Source organism: Silene latifolia, chromosome 2 (assembly GCF_048544455.1).
Source record: "Silene latifolia isolate original U9 population chromosome 2, ASM4854445v1, whole genome shotgun sequence".
Lineage (NCBI taxonomy): Eukaryota > Viridiplantae > Streptophyta > Magnoliopsida > Caryophyllales > Caryophyllaceae > Silene > Silene latifolia.
Genome location: NC_133527.1, coordinates 164,650,313 through 164,662,467, shown reverse-complemented (window position 1 = coordinate 164,662,467; position 12,155 = coordinate 164,650,313). Strand labels below are relative to the sequence as shown.

Sequence of the window (12,155 nt, the reverse complement as noted above, 5' to 3'; positions counted from 1 at the left end):
ATTTGGTATCAATCTACCTATTCATTTAATTTTTATTCACTACTACAAATCCAGGCAACTACAACGCCCCTTTAACAACGATTATTCACGAAAATCAGAATAGACGTTGTAGAATGTATGACGCGAATTTTACTAAAATAAATTACAACGGGTATGGTTATAAAAACCGTTGTTATTAGTTTTAACAACGGGTTACACATGCACAACCGTTGTTAATAATATGGCGCAAAATTGACGCAAAGTTAGTGAAAAGTAATCACAACGGTTGATTTTGGAACCCGTTGTTAAAACTTATTTAACAACGGGTGTTTTTTACAACCCGTTGTTAAAACATATTTCACAACGGTTGTTGTTTAATAACCGTTGTCAATACTTTCCATACTATAAACCACACAAATGTAGTCTGCTGCAGACCACAAAACACAACCCTTATTAATACACAAACACAAACACATCAGAAAAACAAACACAAAACACATACACACTCTCTTTCTCTCTTTCTCTCTTTCTCTCTTTCTCATCGTCCCTTTATCTTCTCGCCGTCACCGTGATTTCATCGTCTATTACGTTCGTATTTATCGGGTAAATCTCGCCAATCATTTAGTTTCATCGTCATTATTTTCTTTTTCTATTTATTTCTTTTGCATGTATGTGTTTGTATCGACCATTATGTTATTTGTTTAAGTATTGTTCGCATAATTAGTTAGTAAAACAATGAAGAAGCAAGATGAAGAAGTAAGATAAACATAATTAATATATATATATATATATATATATTTATAAATACATAAATTAAAAAAAAAATACATATGTAAAAATGCAATTCTTATATATTCATAGAGGATCTTATTCTGCTCTATCGTATCCGTCCTCTCCTCCTTGGCTATTTGGAGGTTCCGTTCAGCAGTTGCTATATCGTCATATAGCCGCAATCTGCTCCTCCGTCAAGCCATCTTCTTTGGCGTGCTTCAGTGCGGATCGAGCATCCGCAAGGTAGCTCCTGAAACTTTCCTCAATATGGAGGAACCGGCGGATAAAGTTGTTGTTGTTCTCGATCATGGTAAGAGTCTTAAGGATGAAATTATTCATTTTGTTGGAGTTTTTTGAGTTTGTTTTGAAAGATTAAGTAGAGTTTGTTTTAGCAGTTAGGGTTTGGAGATATGAATATATTGAGATAATGGAAATGTTAGTTGAGATATGCAATGTATTTATATACTAAGCAATGTGTGGGTTGATTTGCTTTTTAATTAATATATATGTTAGGAAGTTGTGCCATAATCATCATCATATCTCTCAATAATGTTGCTTCAAATCTTATTACTAACCCTTCTCATTCCATATTATCCGTTCATATGTACAAAGATGTCGGTAATAATGCATGCATCGAATTCTAACAGCCGTAATTATGCATGCATCTAGTAATATTTAATTTAATTTTTTTTTTATTTTTTAAGAACAAACAACAACGGTTATTTTAAAACAACCCGTTGTCTTTAGTTATAACAACGGTTTTGTATATTAAAACCCGTTGTTATAACTTTCCCCCCAAAATTGAGTCACACTTTCCACAACGGGTTTTTATACTTAAAACCGTTGTTAATAGTTTTAACAACGGTTTCCTTAAGAAAACTAACCGTTGTTAAAACCTTCTACAACGGACGCTTTAACAACGTCCGCTTTTTTATATAACAACGGTTTTTGACCGTTGTTATAGCCTGTATCTGTAGTAGTGATTTCTTCTATTTAATAGATGGTCTTTTGGTTTTTCTTCATAATTATTATACTTTGTATTTATTTCACCATAATTTTTAATCTCCTCCTTAGTTCACAAAACATTCTTCTTCTCTCAAATAAATTCTTGAAATTAATTAGATAATTAATTATAAAACATTTCTTATATAAATATTACAACAATCCTATTTTTCATTTTTCATCCAAAAAGTTGGTGGGTAAAGTATGCATATATAACCAATTGAATTATTTAACTTTTTTATTCTTATTATGCTTTGAATTAATTAAGATTTAGAATCATATATAATTATTATTGTTGTGTTTTTATAAAAATTATAGGAGGATGACATACTCGCATATGAAAAACATTGCATGAAATCTGGAAATAATGCTTATGGAACGTCTTTGCAATTATCTTTTGACTTGAATATATTTTTCATTTTTATTGAGTTTTCCTTTTTTTTATTAATATGGTGTATGCGCAATATCAAATTTTAGTATGAATATCTAATTATTGGTGACATGTTACATTATATATTCCAACCCTTGGAATATTAATTGACAAATTTAATAAATTGTACTAAATTGTCTTACACCCTTTCGTGCACTTTATTAGTTTTCCGTGTACTCTTCAACTTGTATTTTGTCAATCAGGTTATAAATCAAATATCTTAGTCAACAAACAGATTATAAATCAAATGTCTTAATGGAAGTGTTGAAGTTATATGCTCAAAGGATATAAATTAGATCTTTTATTGTGGATCAAGGTAGATATTTTGCATGGTTTTTGATTGGAATCCGATGATCATTCTCCAATTCATTGTTTCAACTTTGAATCATTTTTTTGTTTTCCATCAAATATTTTCTTCTAGCACATTTTTTTTAATGATTTTGTATATATTTTTCTTTTCTCATAATCAATTGTTAAGAATATTTTTTAATTATCACCCCACTTCTCTTTTTTGTCTATTTTTATATTATCACTCTTTTTTCTTTAATTTCTACCTTGGGACGTGCTTTTTACCAAATGCTTCTTATAACTTTTTTAAAAATTATAAAATAAATGTCATCGTTGAAGGGTAAAATTCTCACATTACTCCACCAATTGCAAACTTTTTCCTAATCTTAATTATTGCGCACAAGCAAATGAAGTGATAATTAAAAAAATAGAAGTATAATAATACAAATTGTGCATCCTTATTTCTTTGGAATTCATTGGGATAAGCGTTAAAACTTCTCACATAAAAGTTCACCAACAACAAGAGATATAGAGATGACTCTAATTGACAAGAGATATAGAAATAAAATTAGAATGATGTCATTGTTGAACAGATACATTTTTTCGTGTATCCTCCCAAAAAGTGCTCACATAATTTTTTTTAAAAAATATTAAATGCGTATTTATTCTAAAATTTTATTTGTATATGTCACATGTCATCAACTCCTTGCTAATAATTTAAGTATATCACTTAGGTCTTTCGTTATACAAAAATCATTTCAATAATATTTTTCCCAAATACGTTGGAAATCAATTGAATTTTCAAGGACGATGTTGCAAGACCGACAAATCGACAAGAATTATAAATGTATTATTTGTTGAAAAAGTTTAACAAACTCGTTTGAATTTAAGAAAATAAACTTGTAATTTTAGCCTAATTAGTAAGATAAACATAAGTTGGATTATTCATATCGTCTCTAATTGACTAAAGACAATATGTAAAATTCTATTATAAAATATCATTATTATCCATTCATTTATATATTTTACATTTTTAATTTATTTTACATTTCTTTTTTCATTAGAATACATTAGGTAATAAGGAATAGAATTAGATGTTCAAGTGTCCAACCTTTTGTTTCTTTGCCGGATAAAAATGGAACCAAGGTTCTTAGAACGCACCGAAACAACACTAAGGGCATTAGCAATAGACAAACCTCTAAGAGGTTTGTTCTCATGCCACATAAGCTAATATACAAACTCATTTACTTACAAACCTCCTACCAACAACAAATAAACTTCTTCAAGGTTTATATCATGGTCCACTATACTTTTTCTCCTCTCACAGTCTCTCTCACAAACCTGGTTACTAATTTGTAACCTCTCTCATCCATGAACCTCAACACTCATCACCAACAATAGAAGGTTTGTTGACAAACCTCTAAAATGATGGACATGTCATCCTACAAACCTATTGATGAACCTTTATTGTTAATGCCCTAAAAACAATATATCAAGTACTAGAATACCAAAAGCCGTCAATGTTGAGTGAACTGAATAACCACCGTGACAAAGTCAAGCGCCCTCAAAATTCAGAGACAATCTAAACACCGTAAAAAAAAAAGTAGGGAACAAAAACAGAAAGGGGACCGACAGTGATTAACACAACAAGACAACAATCAGTAAAAATAAAAAGACAAAGACAATGAGGACTGTAGCAAAATAAGAGCAGTTTGCAAACTTAATATTCCACTATTTGAATGCAATTTTACGTTTTTCCATAATTTGTGTTGACTTTTGCTTCTAGGCTTTGAGAATAAGTTGTTTAAAGTGCTATGATGAAACACAAGACAATACAATTTCCCATTTAATCTATATGCAATACCAGCCTTCGAAATCAGAGAATGGACATTCATATGTTCTTTAAAATGAGGGATTCATGGGTTTTAGTGTCATTATTCAATAAAGAGTTTGTGACTTCCAACAAGTTCCAACTATTCAAATATATAATAAATTCCCAAACCTCCTTAAATATAATACTCCCTCCTATTCCGAATAACTGTCCCATTTGAACAATGGCACGAAAATTAAGGAATGGAGTTAAAATAATGAAAAGTATTGTATAGGGGTAAGAATATAGGAGTTAAATAATGAAAAGTATTGAATATGATGGTTTAGGGGTGGTTGGGGTGGTAAATAAAGAAAAGAGTCAAGGGTAGGAAAGTAAAAAAGCATGTCCAAATATGGCAAATGGGACAGTTATGTGAATAGACGAAAATGACAAATGGGACAGTTATTCAGAATAGGAGGGAGTATATCTTATCCCCAGGACCTGTGGCAGGACCCTCTTTATTGCCTTGCTTACGTATCCTATCAACATATCTCCAAGACAATAAACAAGACAAACAAGTCGAATAACGCATTCATGAAAGATACCGCAAAAATAAAAGAACAAAAACAATAAAACCCGTGATTTTCACGGGCCACAAAACTAGTTTTTAATTACAACTTTAAAAAAAAATGAGCGAAGCACATGCCTAATGACTAATGAGTAGTATTAAAAAAAATAGCAAGGTCAATATGTTGTCGGATTCCACCATACATAATTACAAATAAGTGCAGATTCTAACGAAACGCCTCAGCTTCTTCAGCAAAACACTTGAGTAGGTCCTCCACGGCCATTGGTGAATGGTCATTTTTATCTCTCGCCCTCACTGTCACCTATATATATAACAACAAACATCACACTCAGAAATACAAGAGAAATAATCTGTTACGGGATCAAAACCTAAGGTATTACTGAAGCAGAAGATCAATTCGAGCTCAACATTACAAAAAGTAGAAGGGGAAAATGACAAGGGCTCCGTCCATTTACTGGGAAAATATAATAAAGAAGCAAACCCCTTCCTTACAGCGTTGTACGCTGAAGCAATTAAACTACTACTTCAAGAGGTGCAACTAACGAAAAAAAGAATGTAAGCAAATAAACGTACCACTCTGTTCTCGACATCTTTTTCCCCAACTACCAGTATGTAGTTATACTGCAATAGCTGGGCTCCTCTTACCTAAAGAGATACAAAAACACAATGCAGTTACCACTGGTTCAAATAATCATTATTCATACATGTATGAAGATGAAGCAGAAGGGGAAATCACCCTTCATATCATGAAGTTGGTGGAGGCCACTCAACCACTAGAGACTTCAATGTCAAATTATAGAATACTCCGTATATGATACCAGAACAGTATGGTGTGAATACTAGGGGAAATCAGCCCTTACATGCAGGTGTTACGCTATTTTTCGTTACATAAAGGCATTCCAAAAAATGATTGCGACATTGGGCCCTAATTATACCAATGATACTTGACCATAGCTGCTGATATTAGTCGATACAGCTGATATTTGGCTAATACAAAGACATGATAAACCACAACAATAAACACACCACCGCGTCATAGTATGTTACTGCGGTTAGCGGTTATTATTGTGATTTGTGAATGTCATACGACAATGGATGTCAATATGCAGCTATGCAAAGATGATTAATACTCATAATTACACCCCCACCCATTCACCCTAGAAAAAAAAAAAACAGCAATGAAAGAGAGAGTCAGCCAGAGTAGAAGTTAGCTATCAATATTGCTTTCGTAAAGAAAAAGTCTCGTACCTTTTTGTTAACGGTTTTATCACTTGTGTCTAAATCAACATAAAAGCCAGCCCCGTGGATCTGATCACGTACCTACCAAAAAAAAAAAAAATCCAACTCCTAAATGAAAATTATCAACCTAGTGAGGAAGATGTAACAAAACTTAACAAAAACACCCCCACCCGAACACTTAGAGTGGGACCTTCCACGGACAAGATCTCAAATGATAATAATCTTTAACCAGTCCAACCAAAAGTAGAGTTGTGCTAATTGTTTGAAAAACAGCAGCAAAATAAACTACAAAGTCTATCTCAGATTTTCCTTCCAAGAATTTTCAATCTCAATGCACAATAAATATTAAGGTGCATCAAAATGACAGAATATAACAAATAACGCGGCTGTCACCATTACCTCAACTGCATAGGCTGCAGATCTTTCTGAGACTGTGCACACTATAGCTTGACGAGGACTGAGCCAGAATGGCCATTTCCCCTTGTAGTGCTCTAAAAGAATAGCAAACATTCGCTCTACCGAGCCAAGGATGGCCCTATGTACTATAACAGGCCTCTCGCTTCCAGCTTGATCTTCAGCCGAGTAAGACAAGTTAAATTTCAAAGGAAGTAGGAAATCCAGCTGCAAAAGTAATTTAAAAATCACTTAGTTTCATAAAAGAAAACCAGTCTCCCTAGAATTCCCTATGACAAATCACAGACCTGCAAAGTTGCGCACTGGAATTTGCGTTTGAAGGCGTCAGAAACGCTTATATCTATCTTAGGTCCATAAAATGCACCATCTCCTTCATTTAACTGTATCATAAAATACAACAGAAAACAACATTAATGGACAAAATGCACCAAGAAGATTGTGGAAAAAAGCAGCAAACGCATCAGATGATTAACAATGTATGTCAACCATACACATCCAGCTTGAAAATAGGAATTGTATAAATTCGGTCTTAGTTGCCAAGGACAGCATTGTATATTAACAAGCTAACTGAAATCAATAAAAATGGCATGGAGATACCAATTTCTTACGATGCTACTCATACTTGAATGCAAGAATCCTGTGCGTATCAGAGAGGTGGAGATACCAATACTAAGATTATTTTTTCATGTTTTGGCCTAAAAATCAGGTGCCAAGTATAGTGTCATGATCGATTTGCAACGGAGATGTCAAGGTTATGGAAATTTACACGACCATACGTATCACTTGCATTTAAAACCGAATCACCAAGATCAGGCCGCGACGGCCGAATCCAAGATCAAGCCTCACAGAGATTTGGTACCATGCAAATGGAGAAAAAGAGACAACATAGCCTAAGAAAGAATTTTACCTCATGCACAATTGATCTATTTTGCCGTAATAAATGTCTAACAAAGGTTGAGAGAGACAGGAAGGCAAGCTAAATAGTACGGAGTATTACACAATTGCATATGCCGGGCTAGGGCAAGAAAGAAAAGGTGTATATTATCTGTTAATCGAGACATCGTGTAACATGCAATTGCATAGCAGGAAACAAAATAACACTGGTCTTCTTCGTCTTTCCAATTGAGAGGATGCGGAAGGGCAAGCAAGCAAGCAAGCATTCAAAATCAAATTAAGTTGGTAAGGAGGAAAAAAAAAGCAACGAATATATTACCTGCCATGGTTTACCAAATTCATCGAGAGCTTCTGTAAGTGCAGCCTCGGCCTTTTCCCATGTTTGTGTATCTCCCAGGCATTTCTCCGGTCTCTAAATTCAATCATTGCAAGACACATAATTAAACAACATATCTTCAGCAAAATCTAATCTATTGGAAGGAAGAATGGACAAAATCTCAAAGATGTTCAAAATGAGGTGGTGACACACATATAACATCAGCACTATGAGCAGTGTGGCGTATAATTTACAATTTTAGGCCTATATAAGAATTTGAGTGGAATTCAGACATAACATGGAACCAATACACAGAGTAGAAACATACTGTTGACAGCATAAGCTCAAATGTGAATCCAAATATGCCATACACATAATTGATAAAGTCTAATGCCGCCCTGACTTCATCCTTCACCTGCATAAAATATTGGAAATCAACCATTCAATATACATGCGAAAACAGGAGAAAAATAGCTTTTTAAAACCAACAAATCCAAACTTACCTGACTTTCCCTGCAGAAGATATGTGCATCATCCTGTGACAGTTATTAATTTTCATTAGCAACAGCGCACCATAACAAAAGATAGAAAAGGCATCTAGACTAGATGTTGACAGCACATTTCTACAAAGACGGGCTTATGCATACATATACGCTAAGGGATTCAGCTGAAGACATTCACACGGAAAACCAGTGATTTCACCTACCCCGAACTTCTAAGCTGACATTTTCACAGTTAATATAACAAAACAACTCACTTTACCTGTTGGAATCTCCTGACACGTGTCAAACCAGTGAGCGCACCACTAGCCTCATTTCTGTGCAAGACCCCGAAATCAGCAAAGCGGATAGGAAGTTCTGGGAAAAATTAAGGGTGTTAGGAGGTAGAACAGAGAATTAAGTTACAGAATAAACAGTAATCATGCACACATCTAAAGAGAATTCCTTGAGAGTAACAATTCCAATGGTCAGCGTGGTCGGAATAAAAGAGAGTGACTCATAACACAAAAAGGACTAAAACTACATAATGGATCCCAGGATTATATTAAGATGCTAATCCAAATCCAGACTGAACATAACATCGAAATATATGATAAGACCACGGCAGACCAACCAATGAAATTAAGTGCATACCTCTATAAGAGCGTACTCTATGCTCAAACATCAAACAGTGCCCAGGGCAATTCATCGGCTTGAGCGCGAACTCCTGTTTTTCAATCTGCACACCAAGAATATGGTAGGGAATTACAAAGTGAAATAAGAATTCCCAGAATATGATAAGAATTCCAAAACCAAAAACAACAAATGAATGTTTTTCGCCTTAAGAAAAGCCCAAGCTTCTATGCTTGAATAGATTTGCACGCTAATGAGAACTCAATAGCCTAAATTCCAGACAAAAGATATCAACTGGAATGGGACATAGTGTACAACACAGTTGTACCCACAACCGTGGCAGACACGTACATGCTAGTTGACGCAAGTATATGTGCTGCAAAGACCCAACCGACAACCTACAAGTTGACATGACTCAACTTATCCTTGCAAACGAAATCCAAATAGTTTTGATCTTTGTTGGTAACTGAGGTCCTCTTATATCGCATACATGCCATGTTAGTATGTAGTTAGGTCATATCAATGCTAGTTCCATTTTCATTGAGGGCTTTATAATTGTCTAAATGTCAATTTTTTACTGCCAATGTAAAAATTTCTTGAATTGCCAATGTAGAATTTCCTCGCATTAAATTTTACAATCCAGTATAAGTCGCAGTTCGAAGGCTTTTCACGGTATTTTAACGGGTGCAAAAGCCTCCAAAATGAACCTTAAGATGTTGGAAAGTATGTGAAGGAAAACTACCTCAAATACAAACATATTCTCCTTGAAGTTTGCGGCATGCCCGGAAGTTTCCAAGAGTTTCATATCGAACACGTTAGGACTAACAACCTAAGATAAGCATGAAACAATTAGCTTCACCACAGAATGCAGGTTCACCGGAGATTAATAAGCAGATAAGTCATAGGACAACAAACCTCCTCATAGCCTCTATTCTTGTATTCACTACGAAGGAATTCCATCAACTTATTGTAAATACGAGCACCATGTGGAAGGAAAAACCAGCTTCCTGGACTAATATTCAAAAGAGATTGAGTGAGGAGACACCTAAATATTTTTAATACAAAGTTCATCCACTGCCATATCTATTCATTTATGAATATACCTGAGGTGGTGACAAAAGAAAAGCTCTTGTTTCACACCCAATAGCCTGTGATCATATTTTTTCGCTTCCTCTAGTTGCTTAAGATATTCCTGTAAAGAAAATGTCAATCACGTTAATTACGAAATGTACCACAAAAAAAACTAATTTAATGCATATGAACCTAAGAGTAAACAACCCAACATCCAATGTATCAATAAGGAATGTTCAAACAAATGTGAACAATATCTCACAAAGTCCTTTACACCAAAAGTTAAATAAGCAAAAAAATTACATGGATAGTATCACTAATGATGCAGGTTTTAATGTATTAGATAAAAAATATATACCTCTAAACGTTTCACATCGGGATAGGAGATACCATAAACCCTTTGCAAGCTTTCCCGATTTTTATCCCCTTTCCAGTATGCTGATGATGTCTGATAAGTTGAGGATAAAAGCTTTAAGCTTTCGGAAATTTCCAAAGAAGAAATAATAGATAGTCACTAGTCAGTCATACTTACCTTCAAACAACAGAATGCTTTAACAAACGAAGTATTCGGTATATGAGGACGACAACAAAGATCTACGAGGGTTCCACATTTGTATACGGTTATCGGTTTGTCCTCGGGTAGCTCATTAATTATTTCAAGCTGTATTTAAGAGGGTGTTAGTTAAAAAAAAAAAAAAAAATCATTTCAAGCAGTATCGAAACCAAATGCACTTGCCTTAAATTTGTTGTCAGAGAATAACTGAAGTGCTTGTTGTATGGTAACTTGAAGGCGTTCAAACGGCTGTTCATTCTGCATAACAAGGTCCATCATCAAATCAAATGATGACAACAAATAGAAAACTGAGATAATCGAGATTAAGTTTTAACATAAAATTATACCGCAATAGCTTTCATCGCTTCCTCCTCAATTTGTTTGAGGTCATCATCACCTAAGGTCGATTCTCCATAAAATGCATCATAATAGAATCCGGCCTGTCACCGGAATTTATTTTCAGATTAAAATACAATAATACAATAATAATAATAATAATAATAAAAGTTACTACCTCTCCAGGTTTTGTGCAGGGTCCAATACATAATTTGGAACCATAGATGGTCTCCAAAGCCTGGGCTAGAATATGAGCGCTAGAATGCCAGAAAGCGTCCTTCCCTTCGTCGGAATCAAAAGTAAACAACTTTAACTTACAATCGCCTTCCAGGGGTCTTTGCATGTCCCACAAATTACCATCCACTTTCGAAATCAATGCATCTAAAGCTAAATTCTTCGAAACCAAAAGGGCAATGTCAACCGGAGTTGTGATCCATTTCTTTCCTTGTTTCACATCACCGTCCGGTAATGTAATCCTTTCAATATTCACAATAATATACAGTTTAAAAAAAAGAACAGTAAGAAATTGGAACTCAACTACAGCCGAGGGTTCATAAATCCGGTATTGATTATGAAAAACTATTTAGAGTATGTATGTATACCTGATGGAGTCGCCCGAAATAGAGTCACGGTGACGAGATTGTTCAGCTTTGATTGACTCAAAGAGAGAGTTGCGTTTAGAGATTACGGCCTCGTTTTTATGTTGACAATCCTTGGCTGCCATAATTTACTACGCAGTATACTACGTACGTACGTATATAATTAGGTATTTATGCCCGATTAACTTGCAACAATGAATATTACCCGCTATTTTTATTACCAGCTTTTTGTCAATGAGGTATATATATACACTTTATGGTATGTACTTGTATGTCGCTATGATATTGGAGTAAGATTTCGGTAATTGTTTGATTTTGGAAAAGTTGTTTTGTTTATTTATATTTAAATTTAGGGTTCTTTTATGGGAATAATCTAACATACTCCCTCCAATTTTAGTTTTAAATCACTAGCACCGTGTGATGGACCCGATTAAGAGATCTCAATGCAAATATTCTATAGTTTGGGTTAAAATTAAATTAGATAGAAGCATGGTAATTTTCCTAAAGATTTGTAAGAGACTCAAACATGATCAATTTCCTTAAAATAAAATAATTAATTAAGATGATCAATTTTCTTAAAATAAAATAATCAATCAATCATCAATCAATCAATCAATCATCAATATATATATATAAAAAAGGCTTTTTTCAGGCAATTTTAGAGACTCCAACTTTAATGAAACACGTTAAATAGATAAATAATAGAGAAATTTAAAAAATATTAATGATAAAATTTAAATAAGATAGAGATT

The 12,155-nt window shown here is 34.0% G+C and overlaps 1 protein-coding gene across 1 annotated transcript; it reads right to left on the bottom strand.

Annotated features, from left to right (window-relative positions):
• Positions 1-5,004: 5,004 nt before the first annotated feature.
• On the bottom strand, positions 5,005-11,613 carry LOC141630922 (threonine--tRNA ligase, mitochondrial 1-like). The gene is made up of 19 exons (XM_074443661.1): positions 11,407-11,613; positions 10,983-11,280; positions 10,816-10,908; positions 10,652-10,726; positions 10,448-10,576; positions 10,274-10,363; positions 9,948-10,036; positions 9,760-9,856; positions 9,587-9,673; positions 8,866-8,950; positions 8,495-8,589; positions 8,236-8,268; positions 8,061-8,147; positions 7,736-7,828; positions 6,810-6,902; positions 6,508-6,729; positions 6,118-6,189; positions 5,443-5,514; positions 5,005-5,170 (listed from the first exon to the last, which is right to left on the bottom strand). The coding sequence occupies exons 1-19, from the start codon at positions 11,526-11,528 to the stop codon at positions 5,075-5,077; spliced, it is 2,028 nt and encodes a 675-aa protein (XP_074299762.1). The 5' UTR covers positions 11,529-11,613; the 3' UTR covers positions 5,005-5,074.
• Positions 11,614-12,155: the final 542 nt, after the last annotated feature.

Excerpts from the sequence above, each read along its gene's own strand:
- LOC141630922 (XM_074443661.1), bottom strand. The coding sequence starts at position 11,528 with ATGGCAGCCAAGGATTGTCAACATAAAAACGAGGCCGTAATCTCTAAA. Across the intron at positions 8,590-8,865 it reads TAGAGTACGCTCTTATAGAG|AACTTCCTATCCGCTTTGCT; the intron begins GTATGCACTTAA and ends AATTTTTCCCAG. Across the intron at positions 5,171-5,442 it reads AAGATGTCGAGAACAGAGTG|GTGACAGTGAGGGCGAGAGA; the intron begins GTACGTTTATTT and ends TTATATATATAG.